At 38.2% G+C, this 24,544-nt stretch overlaps 2 protein-coding genes across 11 annotated transcripts; both read right to left on the bottom strand.

Moving 5' to 3' along the window:
- Positions 1-46: 46 nt before the first annotated feature.
- On the bottom strand, positions 47-11,048 carry LOC105015680 (ras-related protein Rab-15-like). Of its 3 annotated transcripts, XM_034297389.1 has the most exons (9): positions 10,784-10,872; positions 5,961-6,092; positions 5,757-5,810; positions 2,013-2,073; positions 1,796-1,856; positions 1,585-1,662; positions 1,328-1,417; positions 1,168-1,233; positions 47-1,066 (listed from the first exon to the last, which is right to left on the bottom strand). In XM_034297389.1, exons 3-9 carry the CDS (start codon positions 5,806-5,808, stop codon positions 899-901), a joined length of 576 nt encoding a protein of 191 aa, XP_034153280.1. In that variant the 5' UTR covers positions 5,809-5,810; positions 5,961-6,092; positions 10,784-10,872; the 3' UTR covers positions 47-898. The 3 variants fall into 3 exon arrangements, with proteins under 3 accessions (XP_034153280.1, XP_019909851.2, XP_010877304.2); XM_020054292.2 differs by having other exon boundaries at positions 5,757-6,092; XM_010879002.5 differs by lacking the exons at positions 5,757-5,810; positions 5,961-6,092 and having other exon boundaries at positions 10,784-11,048.
- A 1,125-nt stretch (positions 11,049-12,173) lies between these two features.
- On the bottom strand, positions 12,174-23,491 carry LOC105015679 (protein max). Of its 8 annotated transcripts, none has more exons than XM_020054293.2 (4): positions 23,307-23,491; positions 17,232-17,348; positions 13,956-14,142; positions 12,174-13,773 (listed from the first exon to the last, which is right to left on the bottom strand). In XM_020054293.2, exons 1-4 carry the CDS (start codon positions 23,340-23,342, stop codon positions 13,586-13,588), a joined length of 528 nt encoding a protein of 175 aa, XP_019909852.1. In that variant the 5' UTR covers positions 23,343-23,491; the 3' UTR covers positions 12,174-13,585. The 8 variants fall into 8 exon arrangements, with proteins under 8 accessions (XP_019909852.1, XP_010877300.1, XP_019909854.1 ...); XM_010878998.3 differs by having other exon boundaries at positions 14,004-14,142; XM_020054295.2 differs by having other exon boundaries at positions 13,956-14,127.
- Positions 23,492-24,544: the final 1,053 nt, after the last annotated feature.

Genomic DNA, 24,544 nt, shown 5'->3' with positions numbered 1-24,544 from the left:
TAGGATTTACTTAACTCCTTTCTAGTAAATCTCCCAAAAAGTCCACAACAATGAGTAATATGTTTAATATATGAGTACTGTTATTTTTATAAACTCATAGGATTGAAAAACATCCTCAAACCTATCAGCTATCAGTCTTACCCTAATCACATTTCATAATAGTGTGCGAAACAGTGTGGCATTTGCTGCAGGAATTGGCACTTACAACTTAAAAACAGATTAAACTTCATAGCTGTTCTAGATTGTTTTTGCATTTTACTTGTGTACGAGTTCGTATATCACTGGTAAGCAAGCTCTTTCTGCTGTGTCGGATTGTATTTCTCTCCATGTGAATTATTTAACCATGCCCTCGGCCCACCCTTTGTCCACTGTCCTCTTCTCACCTCATACATGACCACAGAGCTGTAGTCCCACTATTTTACTATAGTCCCACAATTAATCAATTTAGCAAATTACTATCAAGCATCATTATAGTTGTTACAGTAAAGCTGATTATTATTTGATAGCTAAAACTGTGGCAATAAAATGCACACATGTACACCAAAAACTAATCAAACAGCAGCTAAGTTGCTAACTTTCAATGCAACATTGCAGACACCTTACCTATTACATGGGCACAACTTAACTCAAGTGTGACGTCAGTTTGGGTGTGGCTTGGTGAGTAAGGCAATACACAACATGTAAAAATGAAATAATACATGAACATGGAAACTGAACAATAAATACAACAGAAAATGATAATGCATTAATCTGAGCACCAGCAAGGGCAATATTCAGTAAACACACTAACATTTTTGTAAAGGTACTCTCAATGTAAATATGTTACTAGGCCAAGGGCACTGCAAAACAAAAACTTCTTGCCAAACCTCCCTGGGTTGAGAGTGTTGACCACCTAACGCTAACATGCGCAGGCCTTTTGGGAATTAACATCGTTGTCCGGTTTAACCCGTTCTCCCTCCAGAGAAGTCATGTCAATGTACTTATTCGTTTTATTAGTGAAAGGCTGGAAGGCATCCAACTCCTTCTTGTGAGCCCGCAGGACAAGCTCTGTCAACCGGGTGAATGACTTGGAGAAGAAAATAAATAAAAATGTATCACAATATCCTCACATGGTCTCCAAACACAGCATACATACTAGGTATTCACTCCATAAGACCTATGACTCACCTCATTGATGTTGCAGTTGGTGCAGGCACTTGTTTCAAAGAATTCCATTCCATAGGTTTTTGCTAACTATAATGTACAACGAGTTCATTAATAATGGAAAATGTCAAACTATATATGGAAAAAAAAAACAAGTTAGTAAAACAGCAAGATAAAGGCCAACCTTGTTCCCTTGTTCTTTAGGCACTTTTCTACTTTGTTCCTCATCGGCCTTGTTCCCCACCAGTATTCTCTGCACCTTGTCAGGAGCAAACTTAAACAGTGCGACAGGTTTGAGAAAGAGACAACTGGGCACACTTCAGTTTAATAAAGACAGGATGTTTATACTGGCTGACTTAAAGTCAACCTGAGAAAAATAGAAAGGACAAAGAGAATGACAGTGACCGAGAGGAGTCCTTTTATCAGTAGATCGAGGCTCACCTCATCCACATCGCTAGCCCACTTCACTATGTGCTGAAAGGAATGGGAACTAGTGATGTCATACACCAGAATAATTCCCTAGAGAAAGATCAAGAGGAGAATCAGATTGTGATGACAGATAGTGACCACATAACTAAGGGTGACTAGGGGACTAAGACCTGGTATTGCACTCTGTTTCTCGACAGTGGGTATAGGTTTGTAGAGAACCAACCTGTGCCCTTCTGTAGTATTGTTTGGTAATAGTCTGGTACCGTTCCTGACCAGCAGTATCCCTAGTGTAGACAAAGCAGACGCAATCCCCAGTTTTATGTCACCACTTTTCAGAATATCAGTCAGATAAACAGGTGAAGCATATTTCACACTTACTAGTAAAAAAAATAAACATTTAAATAGATAGGTATGTCAAAATCACTGAGCTGTTTACTCACCATATCTGTACTCGCACATTGATGCCATCTATTTTTAATGTTTTCATTTTGAAATCTACTCCTAGAAAAGACAAAATCCACTGTTATGCATGCTAAACAGATTTACATGCTAAACCTTAGTACAACGGCTGTTCATCTGGGTGAAAAGGCTGGGTTTTAGACCCATCAGACATTTAGGAGTGAGGATGTAAATCTCTTCACATATCTTTCCTAACAACCCAAAGATCAGACTAAGGAAAATATGGATTGTTATTTTGAATTAAAGGCTTGGCTAAAGTATTTTTTTTAAGTTTGAGAAAAGGGCAGCAGAAGGCATAGTATCTTGGAATTGCATAATGTATATATATACAGGTGCTGGTCATAAAATTTGAATATCATCAAAAAGTTGATTTATTTCAGTAATTCCATTCAAAAAGTGAAACTTGCATATTGTATATTAATTCCTTACACACAGACTGATATATTTCAAATGTTTATTTATTTTAATTGTGATGATTAAAACCGACAACTAATGAAAATCCCAAATTCAGTATCTCAGAAAATTAGAATATTACTTAAGACCAATACAAAAAAATGATTTTTAGAAATGTTAGCCAACTGAAAAGTACGAACATGAAAAGTATGAGCATGTACAGCACTCAATACTTAGTTGGGGCTCCTTTTGCCTGATTTACTGCAGCAAAGCGGCATGGCATGGAGTCGATCAGTCTGTGGCACTGCTCAGGTGTTATGAGAGCCCAGGTTGCTCTGATAGTGGCCTTCAGCTCTTCTGCATTGTTGGGTCTGGCGTGTCGCATCTTCCTCTTCACAATACCCCATTGATTTTCTATAGGGTTAAGGTCAGGCGAGTTTGCTGGCCAATTAAGAACAGGGATACCATGGTCCTTAAACCAGGTACTGGTAGCTTTGGCACTGTGTGCAGGTGCCAAGTCCTGTTGGAAAATGAAATCTGCATTGCCATAAAGTTGGTCAGCAGCAGGAAGCATGAAGTGCTCTAAAACTTCCTGGTAGTCGGCTGCGTTGACCTTGGACCTCAGAAAACACAGTGGACCAACACCAGCAGATGACATGGCATCCCAAACCATCACTGACTGTGGAAACTTTACACTGGACTTCAAGCAACGTGGATTCTGTGCCTCTCCTCTCTTCCTCCAGACTCTGGGACCTTGATTTCCAAAGGAAATGGAAAATTTACTTTCATCAGACAACATAATTCAGCAGCAGTCCAGTCCTTTTTGTCTTTAGCCCAGGCGAGACGCTTCTGATGCTGTGAGCATTGTTTCTGACCATGTCCATCCCTTTATGACCACCATGTACCCATCCTCTGATGGCTACTTCCAGCAGGATAATGCACCATGTCACAAAGCTTGAATCATTTCAAATTGGTTTCTTGAACATGACAATGAGTTCACTGTACTGAAATGGCCCCCACAGTCACCAGATCTCAACCCAATAGAGCATCTTTGGGATGTGGTGGAACGGGAGCTTCATGCCCCGGATGTGCATCCCACAAATCTCCATCAACTGCAAGATGCTATCCTATCAATATGGGCCAACATTTCTAAAGAATGCTTTCAGCACCTTGTTGAATCAATGCCACGTAGAATTAAGGCAGTTCTGAAGGCGAAAGGGGGACAAACACAGTATTAGTATGGTGTTCCTAATAATCCTTTAAGTGAGTGTATATCAGTCTGTGGAATGAATGTATACATTATACAAGTTTCACTTGTTGAATGGAATTACTGAAAGAAATCAACTTGTTGATGATTTTCTAATTTTATGACCAGCACCTGTATATTCTAATATTCAATAATGATCTGGCAGCAAGTAGGATTAACAGTTATGCTAAATGACAGATTATTCAAATAATCTCAGAGATTTTATCCAGCAACCTTTTAGTGAGTGGTCAGATGCTCTACCACTGGGCTACCTTACCCCAGGCAGTCAGTATAGTATACAGTAAAATACAAGGCCAGACACCACATCGTAACCTGATATAGTTCATGGGTCCAATGCTAACTTTTTCTCATTGGCCTGTATGGGCCAGTTGGTCTGAAATCTACTGGCCCGAACTGGAAAAAAAAGTATATATAAACATTTTTACTTTTCAGACATAGTATGTAAGTATCATATCATCAGAATATTAATTTATACCACAGATTTGCATGTGATATGAGACATGAGAGCTGATACAAGCAATAACTGTTTACATAAATATGATACAACGCACATCATTACTTTTTTAAAAAAGGTTATCAAAATATTAGCTACTACAAATATCATTATAATGTTTTCATGAAGATGCTTGCGTAACATAAAAGCATGAAAATAAATTCAATCATTGAGTTAATATATTTATGATAACATAAATATGGTGCAATACAGTCCTTGCACTATATAGTTGACTGGCTTCTTGGGTGTCACTGCCAGCAAGTGCTTAGGCAGGCAAAGTTAACATGACAATTGCTCTAGGCAAGCCGTATGGTTTCCCTATGCGTATTCGCCGACGTGGACGTAGTCCGTGAATGGTTACTCCCTCTTCAAAACATGATAGGCGGTCGTAATTCGTTTTTCAGTTTGCCTACGCGCCACCTAATTCATCGCAGCAAGAAGGGTTGTCAACAGCCCGTTTTGAGCGCGACATGCTGCAGGGACTTGAGTGCAGGTTTTCGGTAGGACCTAGTTGTTCGTTCCCTTAATAAACGGGCCTGCCTTACCGGCTTTCGTCGGAAACTCACGACTGGCACGGCAGTACGTGTCCCTTGCCATTATCGTTTCGGCTGAAACAAATATTATCGCATTTTCTTTGCCTTGTGCAATTCCACATTTGGGTTCAGCTATAGAATGCACTGTGAACTATGATTGGTCAAAACAGACGAGACATCGAATATTATTGGTCAAAAAGATGACACTGGTACTGTACCACACCGAGGGGGAGAAGATGCGCCACAGACGCATTTTAATGCGAGAACAAGCGAAAATCGAAGCAGGAAGAGTGAAAAAGATGACAAGCAAACGTTTTAATACGATACTATTAATTTAAATTTGGAAATTGAGTGACTGTCTGTGTCTTCTGCCCCGGGCCTGCGGGCCATTGTTAATGTTGAACATTGTTAAGTTACACTACTGTACACAGTATCACAATGTTCATTTACCAATTGAATGTAGACATTGCATTTGTTTGTACAATTCTGAAATATTGTGAAATAACACAAATGAAAGATTACATTTGTTTTGAAGATATTGAATATTTTTATCCGTCTCACCCAAAATAATTCACAACACTAAAATAAACCTGAATATGAGAATAAACAATAATAGGTCAAGTAAAACCTTGAAAAACTGTAGAATGTGCCAAAAATAATAATAATTTTGTCTGTTTCTTTCTTAATATGTAATCTTCTCAACTAACAACGGGGGACAGCTGTGACAGGTAACCAAGCAATGTGAACTTATTCGTGAAATATGGTTAACAAAAATGCCTAATTTAAAGTTGCACTCCAGTCACAGTCACAATGAAATTGCCAAGCTCATCCCAAACATTTTTTGTGATGTTTCAAGTGATCCCCCCCATCTAAAAGTGACCTCACCCTTTCTCAGACATATCACCACCAATCCCAATCCCAATTAAAATTAACTTCAGGTGTGTACTAAGTTGTTGTGTGTCTGTTCTGCTTCCAATGGCCCTAGGAACCTGTTTAGGATATACGGCACCGTGGACTCAAGTAAAAGGAAATGATATACCTAAAACTGGGGTAGTGTTTGGATCTTCTGGCAGGACAAGGATACCAAGCATTCCTAAATGTCACACCGGCCATAGAATAGAAAAGCATTTCTTAAGTATTTGTTTAAACAATCTTAGCTGAATTAAAGAGTATGATTCTTCTTGTGTTTTGAGTGTAAGATCAAGCTGAAATGACATTTTGCATAGGTATTTTGACTAATTACCAAGGGGTCCAATAATTCTGGAGGGCACTTTAATCCCATTTGAATATCCGTTCAATTCATCTTTGGAGGTGGCCTTCAAATCGTGTCATCTTGCTCAAATACTCAACTTGCTCAAAATACAACGGCACATTTCTGCTGGTCCAGGGAAAAGGAAGATGTGACTTGGTTACCAATTGATTTCTGCATGAAAAATACATCACTCAACTACATTTAAATGTCAGTGGTGTGAGCTTCACAGTTGAAAAAGCACAAAAACCTATCAAATATATTCAGATGTAAAAGGTTAGCTTGCGAAGCTACCACTTCACATAACAATCATATCTGCAATACAAAAAAAACAACAGAGCATTTTGTGATGCATTTGTATCTGCTGTGCTTTAGGCAACAGAAAAATTAATTGTTAATTAATTCAGACCGTGCTTCTAGATTGTCTATTGGACATTGCCATGATAACATTCTTAATGGCCATGGAGGCGGAATTCCCAATTAGCACCACGCTGACACATGAGAGAGATCCCTGAAATATAGTTTTTCAAGGACAAAACTGTGTGCTCTGGGATTCATGCAGCAATATTTTGTTTAACAGCCCAAAGCTCTCCTCACTAGGCTATCTGAAAAGCCGGTGGAGGGAATGTGATGCTTTAGGCAAAATTCTGCTGGGAAACCCTGTGTCTGGGCATTCATGTGGACTTCAATTTGACATGTGCCACCTAAACTCGTTGAAGACCAGGTACAACCCTTCATGGCAATGGTATTCTCTGATGGCCGGGGCCTCTTTCAGCAGGATAATGTGCCTTGCCACAGTGCACCATATTTTTGGGAATGGTTTTCAGGAACACAATGAAGAATTCAAGGTGTTGCCCTGGCCTCCAAATTCACCAGATCTCAATCTGATTGAAAATCTGTGGGATGTGCTGGACCAACAAGTCTGATCCACGGCGGCTCCACCTCGCAACCTACAGGACTCTTGGTGCCAGATACCACAGGACACCTTCATGAGTCCATACCTCGGCGGGTCCACGCTGTTTCGGAGGCACACAGAAGACTAAAAGCATATTAGGCAGGTGATCATAATGTTTTGGCTCATCAGTGTACATACATACATACATACATACATACATACATACATACATACATACATACATACATACATACATACATACATACATACATACATACATACATACATACATACATACATACATACATACATACATACATACATACATACATACATACATACATACATACATACATACATACATACATACATACATACATACATACATACATACATACATACATACATACATACATACATACATACATACATACATACATACATACATACATACATACATACATACATACATACATACATACATACATACATACATACATACATACATACATACATACATACATACATACATACATACATACATACATACATACATACATACATACATACATACATACATACATACATACATACATACATACATACATACATACATACATACATACATACATACATACATACATACATACATACATACATACATACATACATACATACATACATACATACATACATACATACATACATACATACATACATACATACATACATACATACATACATACATACATACATACATACATACATACATACATACATACATACATACATACATACATACATACATACATACATACATACATACATACATACATACATACATACATACATACATACATACATACATACATACATACATACATACATACATACATACATACATACATACATACATACATACATACATACATACATACATACATACATACATACATACATACATACATACATACATACATACATACATACATACATACATACATACATACATACATACATACATACATACATACATACATACATACATACATACATACATACATACATACATACATACATACATACATACATACATACATACATACATACATACATACATACATACATACATACATACATACATACATACATACATACATACATACATACATACATACATACATACATACATACATACATACATACATACATACATACATACATACATACATACATACATACATACATACATACATACATACATACATACATACATACTTACATACATACATACATACATACATACATACATACATACATACATACATACATACATACATACATACATACATACATACATACATACATACATACATACATACATACATACATACATACATACATACATACATACATACATACATACATACATACATACATACATACATACATACATACATACATACACAATCACTCATAGTATAATCAAGTGTTATTATGATTGGGTAGACATCAGGTGCCTAACTTCATTCTGTTTTTGTTCGGCGTGCTACTAAAACATCCCCCTTCCCCTCAATAATGCTTGTAACAAAATACAATACGCTGTTTGTTCATCAGCAGCAGCTAAACTTACTTCACAGAGATTAAAACAGACCAGTAGAGTGGCAAAGCCACAAACATAGAGATCCTATTAATAATAGAGGGACTATATCATAAACCCTCCAAGTTCCAGAATGGGGAGAAAAAAGTCAGTCTTATTGTAAAGATTGGCATGGCTGGTACATTACATGACTTCACTCTAGGTTTAACAATACAGGGTCAAGAGAGGAGGTGATCTAAAAAAATCGTAACTCTATGAACTATTATTTAACAATAGACCAGCTTCTGCATTTGGCATAACTGGGAGTGTATGGTAGCATTAAAACATTGCCATCACAATGAAAAAAAATACAATTGTAATGAATTTCAAACTACTCCTTGAAAACATAACTGCTTTACTGTGATCTTATTAAGTTAGAAACAACTTCTAAATGTGTTTATCTACTGCCAGTACTCCCAACTACTGATCACATTTTCAATGCAAATTCTGAGGAATGTAACAAAGCGCTGGTCCCATAACTTTCTTTTTGAACAGTTCAGTGAAATTAGTATTTTTCTAAATGGACTTTTGATCTTTGAACATTTAAGAATACATTAACATTCCATGTTTCAATCGCAAAATGCTCTAAACCCTCCGAATGGTCCCAGAAACCAATGGGTTCCATCTTAATGGACCCAGAAATGTATTTGGTTGGAAGAGAGGCAGGAGACACAGTTGAGTAGATCTGCAAAAGACAAAAACTCATTTTCTTTACATTGCCATGGGATTGACATTTAAAATAGAACTTTCAGGGCCAAGACACTGAAAACTTTATTCAGCTATTTTATGCTATTTATTTATAAATAGGTTCCCACAAGGGAAATGTATTTTCCAGATTAGAAGTTAGGTTTAGGGAAACTTTATTATGTTTGGGCATAGTGTTTTGAATTTCTGTTACTTATTAGGTTTACTGATTAGGTTTAGGGCTAAGTAATAGGGAACACATTTGTGGTTTAGGTTTCAAGTACCCACAAGGATAGAAAGACAAATATCTGTGTGTTTATGTAGTCTACATAAACAGCCAAATCTATCTGATCCTTGATAACAAAAAGGAGCCCAACAAATCCCCTCAAAAGTTTTAGCAACAGGCCACATGGATTAGAAGTAGGCCAAAACATTCTGGTCAAACATAGAGCCTTTAGGGTACCATTTTAACGTGAATCATTCTGTCTGTCTACACTTCTACTCCGCCTGAAATCAATCAATAAAGTGGTGGAGTAAATGAGTTACACAATCAGAGGAACCCAGAAGATATTTGCCCCAACTCTGCCATTTCCTTTTAATCAAGAAAGACATTTCTAGTCCCGTCCCTTTCCTAGTAAATACCATCGTGCTTAAAAAGGATTGCGATACAATTACAGACCTTGGAGCTCTATAGTTTACAAGTGCATACACCCTAACAAATTATGAGGTTTCCTGAATTCTACTGATTGTAATTATTTATAATACTCTGTTTTGTGTAATTTTTTACAAATGTGATTAAATTCTTATTCCACAGGGAATCAAAACCACCTCTTGAACACTTGACTCAGCAGACATATTGGACAGGATTAACAAAGCCATATCTTCAGAAATAATTGGCATATATATACAGCCCAACAATCTCTTAAAATATTTTAGTGGTTCTGGAGGGTACCATAAAATGTATCTAGGGAGATTGGTTGCAGTGGCCTGGGACTTAAAATGCTTGATAATGCTACATACAGTAGAAACAGGACCATCAAGATCTCCTGTGATCTTGTGTCTGACCTCAGACAATGATCCGTTTTTCTTTATTTTCTCGATGCTCATGTCACTGGTGTACACCCAGTGACACAATACAGGAGAATTAGTCCTCTATTTATACAGGAAACATGATTTATGTATGGCAGAGACCTGCAACTCACATGTGGGTAACCCACACCTCCCATGTCGTTTCCCTTAAAAAAAAAATCCTACTTTTACTAATCCTAACCGGTAAGCCAAATATAGGCTTTTCAAATGGGGACATTTTTGTCCTTATATAGTTTGGTCAGAAACACATTTCTGGCCTATAGCATCATAAGTATAATGTAGATGTTAGACGAGGAGTTATGGTAAACACGATTTAGAAATAATTCCTTTCATTAAGTTTGTTAACCTAACGACACCGTTTAATAGAACTATGACGCAGTGCATTAGTGTCGAGTTAGGATGATTGCTGTCAAATTATTGTGTAACTACCGCATATTTTGCGGCAAAATTTGCATGACTCAAACAAGAGTTGTCAAACGAACTAGTCGATTTCAATCAATTGCAGCTTACCAATAGTAGAGATATGCGACGAATGAAATTCGTTATCCGTGAACCTGCACAACAAACAAGTTTTTCCAACCCCGGCATCTCCTAAAATCAGCAACCTAAACAAGACGTCGTATTGCTTTGCCATGGTACACAAAAACTATGGAATGTAAATTGACCGTCGCATTTTCCAATGTGACAGGCAGAGCCTATTGAGGAGTATACTGCGTGGGGTTCCTTGTACGGTAGGCCTTTCACCGCTCTCTGCTATTTTCCCTTGATCCCCATTAGCGAGAATTCACTTTCAGGGGGCGTCTCTATGATTTTTTTCGACACGATCTGACAGCGGAGGTTTGCACAAGATTTCAGAAGCGCGGTTTGATCAAAGGCTTGGCTCAGTAATAAAAGCACAACTAAAATAAGTGGTTCTGAAGATATAACAAAATTGCTCATCTCATTTCGATTACTGAAACTAAATATAGTATGTGTATTTATCCGTCAAAACTATCAATGCAGTGTTTTTCCATTTGTTAGCAAATGGTAACATTTAGCAAATTAGTACTTTTAGTTGATGTTGTACTGTTCTAACTTTCAACACTAGTAATTTCATGGCTAATCCTTGTTGAGCCACTTCCTAAAGTGTAGTAGCTCTTGGCACGATGAATAAGTGCCATGTTATTTGCACTGACTAGGTCAAATTCTTGAACCACTCACTGGAATGGCCTACCAGGAGATGTCAGTATTGACCTATTTCTTGAAGCATATACCCAGAATATCTTAAGGATTTTGAAGAACGTATAGAAATATCATACTCTTCTTCCCAACACTGAAAGCCAGTGAGTGTAAAGTGTAGCTGTCTGAAAACATAATTTCATTAAAAACCTTTAATTGCAAAAAGCTTCACTTCAAACATTAGTTGCGAAGATCCTTAATGTTCAACAGAAACTTCAAAGTATCCGTGTCAAAAGGCCTAGTCAGCCTCAACAGGCCAACTAACCCCCTGCCACTCAACTCTTTAAGCAGGTAGATTAATAAAGCTGACAGTGCAAAGGTTAACCGTATACAGTAGTGGCAAGCACACAGTACCAACAAAAACACACCAAACAATGTTTGGTCTCCACTGTAAAATAGACCTTCTGACATCAACAGAGCTTCCTGCATAACATTAAGTAAAACAACTTACTATATAAATTTGTCTTTTATGTTTGTTAGTCTCTAAAAAATAATTTACAATAACTGGAGGATTGAAACTAAGACCACATTAAAGTATTTTAAACATGTTCTGTTAAACAAGAACCAGGGTAATCTAGTTGACATTTACTCCGAATTTAAGCTATTCTATCACAAAACAAAAAACACATCAGACGAGTTTTTCATTTTAAAAAAATGCATCCTGTCACTAAACACACAGTGCTAAAGGATAAAATAGTTTTATTTATAATAGTCTCATAGCAAAGGAATGCCTCAACTTGCAAGACAGTTGTTGGCAGTATGTACAACATACCTGTAATTTCCACGGAATGGAATGAAACAAATATATATTTTGTACACACTAATTATATCTCTAAAATGAAAGAAAAAAATGAAAATCAAAGTGACACAAACATTCCCAGGACAGGCAAATATTTCCGGGGAAGGTTTTTCTTTGTAAAATTGACAACATTTAGGAGTATACAGTGTTTTGCACTACACACTGATATGGACTTGTTTTCCTTTCATACAAAATAATAGATTACTACCTTTAACTGCATTGTGTAAAATTCAGTATCCATTTTGGGGAAAAATTTGTTTTTGTCAGAATTTTCGTGAATTAAAATAAACATTGTTGAACCTGTGAGGTGAGAATATATTAAATGAGGCCGACGTTTTTCATGTTTCCATCTCCGTTGATGAATAGTCAAGCTAAATGAAAAAACAAAAGTACAATATGGGATACAAAACCAATTTCAATATATATCACTTTAAATATAGGGATTTGATTACACAAATAGTTCAAAGACAGAAAACTTCAGCCATCTACACACTGATTCAGGAGGGTTGCAATACATATATTTTTTGTCCCAAAGCAACTTCACATTCTTTAGTGGAAAAGTACAAATATTAAAAAGGTAAACTATTCCTAAGGACATTTTCACTAAGGTCTCTGTGAGTCCCAACTCTAAACAGGTTCATTGAAATGATCCAAAACAATAAACAGGGGTATTTGTTGTAGCAAGTCTAAAGCTGTACAAATGGTCACCTCCAGATGGAATTGTGAATCGTTATAATGAGGTTTTAAAAGCATCAAAGTAACTGCCCAGTTGTTCTGGATTTCTCAAATATCCAGAATGGTGTGGGTGTATACTAGACATACATTTATTTTATTGTAAACCACTAATTGGCCAGTTCCTTAGGAGGATGACATTCTCCTGAGCATTTTTCAAACTGTCTGATTTAGAAGTTTGAGGAAGGGTATATGAAGTCTTTTTTTCTGTCTCCAATTTAAGCTTTGGCCACAAATACAGATATAGGGCAATATAAGTCAAACCCGCTATTTGGTAGTAAGTTAACAGAATATTAACTTTTTTTATATTTTCACTAGACGGATACTTTAAGTAATTCAAACTGCAGAGCTGCCTTACAGGGGGGTGGGGGTTGTGCCATGATAGGAGTGACAAGACACCAGAGGGAAGAGAAAGGTTGATACATGGTTTAGGCTTATATGACAGCACCTCACTAACACAGTCATCCCTTAGTCTCCTGAGCTGGCATAAAAAGGATGAAGACTGTGAACAGAGGAGTGGACAGGTGGATAACAGAGTCTCTGGTAACAGCACTGTAGATGGCCTAGATGGGCTCCACGCGCAGCTTCTTTCTGTTAGGAGGCTCCTCCGGCTCTGATTCAGAGCTGGAGTCGGAACCACCATCGAAAGCCGACACGGCACTCCCCTTAGGGTTGGTGTACAAGCTGCTGTCAGAGGACGAGTAGTTGGTCTGAAGTGCAGTGTTCCCCTTGGCCTTCTCCAGTGCACGAACTGTCATCGTCAGAGAACGGAAACACACAAAAAGAGAAAAACAAAAGGTGTCACAGTTTTTCCGTCCTCCAGCACGAAACATCAAACAAACCATCAGCAGTTGGTAAATTGCACAAGACTAACAGCACCCAATAAGTGTAAATACTGCTCTGATTCCTAGTGCCCATAACCCGGCCACTCACCACCCTCCTGCTCCTGCAGTTGGCGCCGGGCCTTGAGCCCACACTCACCCTGCTGCTCCAGTAGTGCATTCTGCTTCTTCAGGTCATCGATGTCCTGCTGGTGTGTGTGGTTTTTTCGTCTCATGTACTGGATGTAGTCTGTGGCTTTGTCTAGAATCTGAGCTCGGGAAGCCTGTTTGACAGATTGCTGTCAGCACAAATTACAAACTCAGCCATGAGGCAATGTAACGTCCTTATCACAACACAGGGAATCAACGATTCATTTAAAAGGAATCATTGGCTGGAAGAGCAGCAATTAACAAATGCACACACTGGATAATGCTAGAGATACCACAGGCATATTCAGAACTGGCTAAAACTACTTTTGAATATTTTGTCCAACATTCATGGAATTCCTTTCAAAGTGATGTTAAGTTTTTTTTTTTTACTTTTCCCAATGTGAAGCTAGTTACAAAACGCTGGTGGATAAAGGGACTACGGGCTCTTCCCACAAACTAGAAATCTCGGTTTCACTCTAACTAGAACTATGATATAAGTACCAGACTTATTGGAAGGCCAATGTGTTAATGTGTAGCTTGAACTAGTAATGGGCTTAATTAAAAACACTACAAGGTAGTAATAATAAATAAAGGTTTCTTCTTTGCTTTGACCGGGTTAGAGTTTCCTTTGTCTGATGTTACTTTTATCGCTGTTGACCTTTTTTCCCCAGCAATATGCCGCCACATTTTTGCTATCAAGCTAGCTAGAAAGTAAAATGTTAATCACCGCCCGTATGTAGCTATAACTGCTTGCCAGATTTTGAGCCAACGCTGTTGCCAACCAACCAAGCAATGGGATCATGATATAGGCCTGTTGTTAAATGTCCAATCAGTGAGAGTCTGGGAAAATCTTGACAGATTAATTGGATAAAATTGTTCATTTGTGTTTTTTAGGATTAACATGTTTTGGGAGGTATTTTCTGAACCGTCTTTTTGGCTAATGTCTACCTGCCACAGTGACGGGTAGTTGTGGCAAATCTATGCACTAAAGCAAAAACTACCTGCATTTGGCGGGTAGTGGGTGATAATTTCCTACCCTGGTACTCACCACTGGTGACCGGGAGCATCCCACATGCCCTGCTGTTTCAAAGATCCTCTGACCCAGTAGTATAGCCATAACAATTTGGCCCTTGTCAAAGTCGCTCAAGAGTTTACCTGCACATTTGTCCGGCATCCAACACTACGAGAACTGACTGTTCGCTTACCATCTAATCTACCCAGGCCTTGACACGTGCCCATGTTAAGAGATGATCAATGTTGAGTGGTCATAATGTTTTGGCTAATGTATATAAAAACATATGTATAAACCGGATGGTTCAATTAGCCTAAATGCTAATTGGCCGAAAGCCGTGGTATATGTAAGCAATAGGGCACAAGGGTGTGTGGTATAAGGCCAATATACCACAGGTAACGGGAAACGGGTTCACTATCTGGCAGTCTGATGGATGCATCTGGGTGTGGCAGTTGTCAGGAGAACGCTACCTACAGAAATACGTAATGCCTACTGTAAAGTTTGTTGGAGGAGTGACAATGGTCTGGGGCTGTGTTTTTCAGAGGTTGGGCTAGGCCCCTTTGTTCCAGTGAATGGTCATCTTAATGCTACAGGACACAAAGACATTTTCAACAGTTGGGTGATTTGTGGCAACAGTTTGGGGTAGGCTCTTTCCTGATCCAGCATGACTGTGCCACTGTGCACAAAGACATCAGGGCTCAAATCAAATATATTTATTAAGCCCTTTTTACATCAGCAGTTGGCACAAAGTGCTTTTACAAAACACTTGGCCTTAAACCCCAAGGAGCAAACAACAGTAGTGTTGAATTACTAGCCCCAAATTTTTTTTTACTGTCCCTCCTTCCAAACATTTTAATTTAAGTGTTACAACATATAACCAAATACATTTGATACTTAACATGTTTAATCCTTTATGAAATGCATTCTAGATATATAAAACAATTGTTTTATTTTGTCACATTTCTAATTATAAAAAAGTATAAAAAGATGAGTCAAAAAAACTTTGACTTTTAAACAAAACACTAACTCATTCATCCCCGGGAGGACAAGGCGAACTGCTGGGCCGCCTTAGTACGTACGCAGTTGTTATAAGTCCATGCAATCACCCAATGATCTGGCATCTGCATTTAAATTCCTGACCAGTACGGTCAAGGGCCCTGAAGATGGATTGTCAGCCACCCTCTTTGCTGTTATGCAGACCAGGTGCTATTGGCATGTCTGGTTAGGTACTGTTTGCCAAAGTTATCAGTGTCTTTGTAAAAAGACCCCAATTTGTCCACTCTAGCCGGGAATTTACGACAAATGATGCAGTGCTTCGGAGTTCCATCGAAGTCGAAACAGGTAAATTATTTTTGGCACTGAGTTCAAAATGTTCATGTTTCATTTGAGCTCATAGTTATCATAGTTGCCTTCTCAACCTGAGTGACTGGTGCAAGTTTTTCAATGTTTTATTGAAAACCAATACCAGACAGCCACGTGTCACATCACTGCTCAACTCTTGACTGGCTAACAGCGTGCGCAAATAGCTGCAAAGTAGTTATCTGTGCATGTGCCAGATTATGGAACAACTGGAGGATGTCGAATTTATAATGCGATTAAATGCAAGTTCATAATGTGTTTTTTTCCCCAATCTCTAGTTATATTAGTCCCGACTTGACTTTTTACGGGCCTTCTTTATTGTCAGGGCCTGGACATGGTTCAACAAGGTTGGTGTGGAGGAACTCGAGTGGCCTGCACAAAGACCTGACCTCAACCTGCCCATGGTTTTGGGATGGGACATCCAACAAGCTCTTAATTAGTGTGATGGTCAGGTGTCCACATATTTTGGCCATATGGTGTATCACAAATCCCAGAGACCTTATTGCTCTCATAAACTGCAATGAGAGTGCAATGAGAGCAGTAAAAGCTGTATTATACCCACGGTCTCATATACCACGGATATCAGCCATTCAGCATTAAGGAGTCCCCCCGGTTTATAAGAGATTTTACACCCTGGTTTTTACATCAAAATACTTCAGTATTCAAACTGAGCCAAGCATTCACCGAAAACAAATCTGTGTTTGACTCAGCTGAAATGAATGAGGTACATTTGGTCATCATTGATACAGTAGCACATTTAGAATAAATACTTTTAGCATAGAAATCGCACGTTATAAAAACTACAAAATTCATAATGCAGTCATTATATAAATCAGAGCCGGAAAGTAGAAAAGATTGATTACTAACTTTACTAACCTTTTCCCCTTGTAATGCAGGTACAGAGTCCCGTAAACTGCTGAAGCTGTCTTTGATGTGGTCTCTACGTTTGCGCTCCAGCGCATTATGATGTGCTCGTTTGTCTGCCTGCAATAGCAGATCCACAGGAGAATCAGTTTCAACCCACCTACCAATAATAAGGCCCAATTCTTAAGCAATAATGGTTCTTCCTAGAATGTTTTTAACACAGGCTTCCCAATGTTGCATCCTTAGGAAGTCCTTTCTGGTCACTAGTCTGGCTATGCACACCAGAGTTGACACACCGATGCTAATGATTGGCTAAAAGACATAACTTGATGGTTCTGAGCAAGCACACAGACAATATATTTTTCAATGCTAGCCAATTAAAGTGGGTGACTTTAAACACAGGTACACAGATGAGCTTTTTAAATAGAATCAGAAATATACATACTTAGTTGAATAGGTAGTGCTAATACACGTAACTACACAAACGATAAATCCACCCCCTGAAACAAATCATGTTATAAAAGCATCGTTATATTAGCGGGTTGGGGTTAAAACAACATTCTTGACAGGCATGGGTTTGTTACTGAAAATCATGCAGTAACGCATTACTGAATTATATAATCGGTTGTTTGGTCATCAGTTGTTTTGGAAAATATATAAAAAAGTAAACCACAAAATAACATTATTAATTAATGCATTTGGGGACTATGGACCAACTTTGCATTGTCCAAAAAATGGGTATCTCCATGTTTTTGAGGTTGGTTGGACAACACTGGTGTACTGGAATGTTTAAATAGTGCCCAAGACTCTATATGGGATCTAGATCAGAATTGGGCCATTGCAGGACATTAACGTTTTTGTTATTTGAGCAGCTAGAATGTTATTTTGGCCTTGTACTTTGAATCATTGTACATCTCAAAGGCGATTTCCCCCAAAGCTTCAATTTATAGTGTGCTGAAGTAGATTCCTAGTCCTTGCCTATGAAAAACATCCCCATAACATGATGGTGCCATACTGTAAGTCACTGTAGAGATGGTGTGTTTTGACAATGCACATTTAGTTTTGCCAAAAAGCCAAATGTACACGACTTAATCATCTGACCAATTATACACCACTTTAGATCTGGGTTAGACACAATTAAGCCACAATCGATGAGACATCAGACAATGTCGTACAGATAAATATGACATACTATTATTTATGCTATTTCTCTTGAACACCAAAATCTTGAGGTTCTGAATTTAGAAAATGCTGACTTTGGAAATTTTATGCAACCATTTTATGAAAAAGCATGATTGTTACGCCTACCGCAAGGAGACAAGCTAGTTGGTTAATTTAGGGAATTCAGCGGTCTAATACTGATTAGAGAGAACATGTCCAGCTTGGCAGAAAGAGCCTTAATAATACTGAAATGCGTAAATCTTAACTGGACCCTTTGTAAAATAATGTAAGGATGACAAAATGGTACAATCTCAGCTGATTGCGTACCAGATACCTCTGCTTTGTAAACCAGAAAATAGGGCTGCACAATATATCGTTTCAGCATCGACATTGTGATGTACACATCCACAATAGTCACATTGCAGAACGTGCGATTTAGTAAGGTGAACATATATCAGTCTACAATATATATTTTTTCAAATGGAAAACTAGCATTATATCTGTCTGATATAAGGTAATTTCCTCTTTTTTATGGGTTATTGGATACAAAGTTCATTATTATTATTTTAAACACGGCTCGTTGCTGCACTTGGGTGACATGCAGGCTCTGCTTGTTGCTGCACTTGGGTGACATGCAGGCTCTGCTTGTGCATGACCAAATGATGAGCGAGCAACAGGCAAAAAAGACCGAAATGGAGAATTTGGTTGCAAAAAGAAATGCATCGTCAATTATATGGAAATATTTTGGCTACAGACAGGATGACGTTGACTAAAAACAGGTACTTTGTCGAGAGTGCCTTGCAATTGTGGCCACAACACAACCAATATGTTCAGTAATTTAAGGCGGCACCACACATCTTCATATGACGAGTGCAAGGCATCTCAATGCCGTCCAAAGCAAAAATCTATTTCGGATGTATTTGCCAGTATTACACCATACGAGAAAGGTTCCAAACGGCAGAGAGAAATCACAGATTCAATAACATTTCACATCGCCAAAGACATGGTACCAGTTAACACGGTTACCAAAGAGGGTTTTAAAAACATGATCCGGTCACTTGACAAGCGGTATGTAATGCCATCACGCAACTATTTTTCTCAAGTTGCTATCCCAGAGCTGTAAGAAAAATACAAGGCACAAGTTGAAACCGAGCTGTCACAAGTGGAATATTATACAGCAACAACAGACTTGTGGTCCAGCCGGACAACAGGCCCTACATAAGTCTGACCGTACAATTTATTAATTAGGACTTCAAACTGAAAAGTCGCTGTTTGCAAACTGCATTTTTCCCAGAGGATCATACAAGTGAGAACATCACAACAGGGACGAGAGAAGCTTTAGCTGATTGGGGCCTAGATGAGAGTCGTCTAGTCTGTATTAAAACAGACAATGCCGTGAACATGGTGAAGGCTGCACCTGAACAAGTGGACCAGATTGCAGTGCTTTGTCCACAGACTGCATCTTGCAGTTGGCAGGTTATGCCCAATTGCGCATTCTATTTTACTACTGTTGCTTTTGCTATTCTATTACATATTAATACCTAGCAACCTGTACAGAAAATTGTTCTGAAGTTTCATACATTTTTATTGTAGAGGATGGGGCTGGGGAAGAATGAAGGATACAGACTGTCAGGTTGATAGCCAAAGCTCTTTCTGAATAAATCCTGTATTTTTTCATATCGCAATATATAATCGCAGAAAAACAAAACATCGCAATGTCAGTTATTTCCAATATCGTGCAACCTTACCAGAAATGGAACCAGGCAAGCCTAGTTCAGCCGGCCCGCAATTGAAAGTGATAAATGTTGTTGCCCTCACTGGATTCGGATCCGGGTCTCCCACGTGAGAGGCTGCGTCTTTATCCACTACGCCACGGTGATAGACACCATTAAGCATTGTGTTAAACTTACTAATGGTTCCTCCACCCCAAATAGCATCTATGAACTGTATGGATTTTGCCACTGGCCATTTTAACAGCTTATTAGCCAGTATTAGGCTTAATAGTGTCTACTAACTTACTAAATGGAATACTCAAGAAGTGAGCAATTTCATGGCACAAAAACATTTGGTTCTTTCATTCATGAATGACATTGATACAATAACTATCAATACAGGTGATGATAAATGACTTTCTCATCAAGTGAAAAGACAAGAGAATCGTGGAAACCCCTAATCTTTTACTGGCCATGGGGTTTTGATAAAGCCTATATTACCCCAAAAAAAATCCACCAGAACTAGTCCCAACACTGTATAACCTTAAACAGTTTTAGTTTAGGCTTACTATAACATAGCTACTGAATATTGTAGCCAGCTAAGTTTTTGTCTATCCTGACCCAAAAAGCATGCACTGATGCATACAAAAATCCACCAGGAACAGTCGCATTATAACCGTAAACAGTTTTATTTTAGGCTTAATATAATGTAGATACTGAAGGTAAGATCCAGCAAAGTTTGTGTCTATCCGGAAAAAATCCTAATGCATCATTTGTTTTGACGGTGAGGAGATTTGAACACGGGACCTGTAATTTGCAGTTCCGCTTCTCTAACCACTATGCTATTTAACAAGGAGTAGTCAGTCATTCAGTAAGATACATTAGCTCTTCTTGGCCAGCTCCGCTTACACGGTCCAGCGAAACAAAACAAACAAAAAAATCATAATCTCCATGTTCAACTGCATGCAGCATTGAATTAATACAAAGGTGACAATATGCCATGTGACAATATGGCATAAGTGTACAAGCACTGCTCTTATCATGTGCTGATGATCCATCCCACAGCTTAATCAAAACAGGGGAAGGGAATCCTCCTTTAGGCCTCTATGGGAAATATCCTAAAAGATAAAGCTTCTGATAGAAACATGGGCCATGATCTGGCATGCACAACAATATAAAAGTATGATAAGCACCTCCATCTAGAAGAATCAATGTATGTTGTTCTCAAGGGTTTTAACAAACTGCCTCAATTACAAAGCAAGTGTGAACATCCTGTGAAAAGCAATTATGATTGACAGAACACAAGATGCATTATTTCCTCGTAAGGTGCACAATACTAGAGCTGGGTTATATGGAAATCCATAGTGTTAAACTGCCTGAATAAATGTAATAATTCAATTAAAACAATAATATGCAGCACTGTTATAATAACTATTCCTCTACTTCTAGTAATATTTTGTTGTAACCATCAATGTTGCAATGCTGCAAACGTATTTGGACATAACAGTTGTAGAACTGGCTAATCGTAATTACAGTTGAAGGATTCTAGCGGCCAGTGAAGACCCAGTCATGTTCATCCTCTTCCCTTTGCCCAGTGTTTGGAAATCAATGCTAACACACACTTCTTTCAGTAGCATTTTGCCCAAATGTGAATAGCTAGACCAACATAAACAATTAGGTGTGCACAATAAGCTGGAGACAAAATGTAATTTGTCAGTTTTTTGATAAGCTGGTAGCATTAAACACTTGAATAATACTTTCTGCTCACAGATGACCAACAGCATGCAACATGTGAAGATGGGTCAGCAAACTTCATTGACGCATTAGATCATCCCTGGTCTTCTCACGCTACACCAACAAACGTACCTCCAATTAGGAATCTGTCAACCTACACAAAGTGACAGAAGTCACCACTATGGACATTGACAGCAAGGACTTCATGCATGGTACAATCTAAAAAGAGGACATCATCACCTCACCCTTCACAGTCCGGTTTGAGTCTGCCCACTGGAGGAGTGAACTGCAATGCCTTGTATGATTTGCACCAGGGTCATAGGCTGCCACAGATGACTTTCCAGGGCAAGGAAGGATATAGGAAAGATTCTTGCTGACCCCTCAGCTCCCATTCCCAGAAGAATTACACAACATCTTGCCACCTGAACGGTCTCCTTCCCATGCTATGGTCCGCAGCAACTGGCCACCTGGCCCATATAAACTAATAAGACCATGCTGACCACGTCAAGACACCTGCGGTCAACTCTGTTCATCTCGCAGCATTTAAATATAGGCTACTGTACCAACACTGAATTATTTTTACCAAAACAGTAATTCTATATAATGTATTCACTGATCATTCTGCATTATTTTAAATACTAACCACCACATTTTTTTGTATAACTGCCAGTCAACTTGGTAGATTTTAAGTATTTAGTCTGTATGTTGTCTACCAGCACTAGCATCACTATTACACCATGAATTTTGAGTTTGTGTATATTCTGAGCAGCCACATCAACCGGTCGTGGTATTAACCAGCAATGTAGCTAAGTGATATACTTGTAGTGCTGGACGAAGTGAAGTCCCTGGCCTGAATAAATGAAGATTAATGTAACTGCAGAATCTACGCCTAGAACCTTGTACAGACTGTAAATATTTAATTCGCATACAGTAGTTAATTAAAATGTGGACACATTTGACTGCCCTTGTACACTTCCCTTCATAAACCTAGCTGACATTTCTAACGAATTGTTGAGGTTATAATATTAGCTAGTCTCTTGCTTTTCCGGACCCAGATAAAGAATCGCAGATTGTTGTTGTTGCCTAAGCCGGGCTAGCTAGCCAAGTAAGCTACAGTAGCTATAGCAAACGATTTTCAGTTCACCGCTTCAATAGAACGAGCTAGCAAGCTTCGTGTTAGCTGACGCAAAGAAAATCGCACCGCTGTTAGCTTATACAACTTATTTGATGGCGATATGACATAAGCACATTCAAGAATAGATTAAAATTTGATTTTGTATGGTAGAAAACTCAAGCGATTGAATGTACAGAGTCCAACACATTTTTGATCTGCCACTTCAGCGAGCTATGCTAGCTAAGCTTGTTGCATTAAAAGCTAACGCTACTACAACCAATATAGTACAAATGGAAAACTAGTAAGAAAACCACGCTTTTCACTAATTATAAAAACAAGAGCAACTAATTAACTTACGTCACTGTCGACATCGATATCTTCATTGTCGCTCATTCTTCGGTGAAATGTATGAGAAAATAATTGTGGTTAAAATAAAGAGTAGCTAGCAACGAAAATGAAATCAAGAATGGAGTGAATCATTCACTACAGCAGGGACAAGACGATCAGAGTCTCTACACGTGATTCGCCTACACATGGACACAACAGCCAGTAAAGCGCATGTGCGAACACGAAATGTTTTTTTATTAGGAATTGATGGGCCTTCAGTAACTTATTCTAATATTTTTGTGGTTGTCAATACGAGCCTAATTCATCCCCTTTTACTCATGCATGTTACTTGTTAATGATACTTGTTTTAGACCAAAATAATTAAGACAAATAACAAGGATATGTCTGGATATCTGTCAGATTGTGATTTTAAAACTGGTGTGACAGAGGACATGTCCAGCTGTGACAGAGGACATAACATGATTTGTAAAATGTCAGTGTTATTTTGACCTCCTAGTGTAATGTATTTACAAAACAGGGAAATCACGTTTTTGACTGCACATGGTCTTCAAAAACAAAAACAGTGTTTTTTATGGTATGCACCTAATCTATAGTAAAAGTAAACAAAAGCTGAAATTTAAACATACATTATCTGTCAAATTAGTAAACAAACTCCAACCATCTGATATTACTACATGGTCCTGTGATGAATTATCTTACTGTAGATACATATTGAAAAGTAGAGGATGCATCTTGTTTTTGTAGTCTCTGATACTGGTACTGTACAGAGAAAGATCCACAGCAGTCAGTACTGCAGCTCTTTACAAATAACTATGAATTGCCCACAAATGGCAAAGCATATAGCTAGCTTCATGTGATAAAACATAATCCAACTGTGCACATATTTGGGGACTGCCTGTAGACACCAGTCCCTTGAACTGCCTATCTGCATCAGCTGGCCAGCAGGAGGATTGGACCAGCTGTACATGCTTGTTTCCATAAGGCGCTGGGTGTACATGGGAAGACAGAGCTCCAGAATGTCAGCAAAAGGGATCACTTGATATTTGTAACATTGAAATGTTAGCAAGAAACAAAAGCACATGTTTAGAATTTAAAATAATAACATTTTACCTTTAAAACTCTGTGCTTTCTTGCAATGCTCACAGTATATTCACATAATAAAATATTTAGAGTAAAATTTGAAACCTGAATGCATACGACAACTTGTAATTCCATACTATGTCTGGTATTAGAGTTTATGATATAAT

This window comes from Esox lucius, chromosome 15, assembly GCF_011004845.1.
Source record: "Esox lucius isolate fEsoLuc1 chromosome 15, fEsoLuc1.pri, whole genome shotgun sequence".
Classification (NCBI taxonomy): Eukaryota; Metazoa; Chordata; class Actinopteri; order Esociformes; family Esocidae; genus Esox; species Esox lucius.
Note: the sequence above shows the minus strand (reverse complement) of the source record. Positions and strands in the feature narration are given on the sequence as shown.

Excerpts from the sequence above, each read along its gene's own strand:
- LOC105015680 (XM_010879002.5), bottom strand. The coding sequence starts at position 10,907 with ATGGCAAAGCAATACGACGTCTTGTTTAGGTTGCTGATTTTAGGAGAT. Across the intron at positions 1,857-2,012 it reads AATGTGCGAGTACAGATATG|GGATACTGCTGGTCAGGAAC; the intron begins GTGAGTAAACAG and ends TGTCTACACTAG. Across the intron at positions 1,663-1,795 it reads AATACTACAGAAGGGCACAG|GGAATTATTCTGGTGTATGA; the intron begins GTTGGTTCTCTA and ends ATCTTTCTCTAG.
- LOC105015679 (XM_020054293.2), bottom strand. The coding sequence starts at position 23,342 with ATGAGCGACAATGAAGATATCGATGTCGACAGTGAC. Across the intron at positions 14,143-17,231 it reads AAGGGGAAAAGGTTAGTAAA|CAATCTGTCAAACAGGCTTC; the intron begins GTTAGTAATCAA and ends TTGTGCTGACAG. Across the intron at positions 13,774-13,955 it reads ACTGCAGGAGCAGGAGGGTG|TTCGTGCACTGGAGAAGGCC; the intron begins GTGAGTGGCCGG and ends TGACGATGACAG.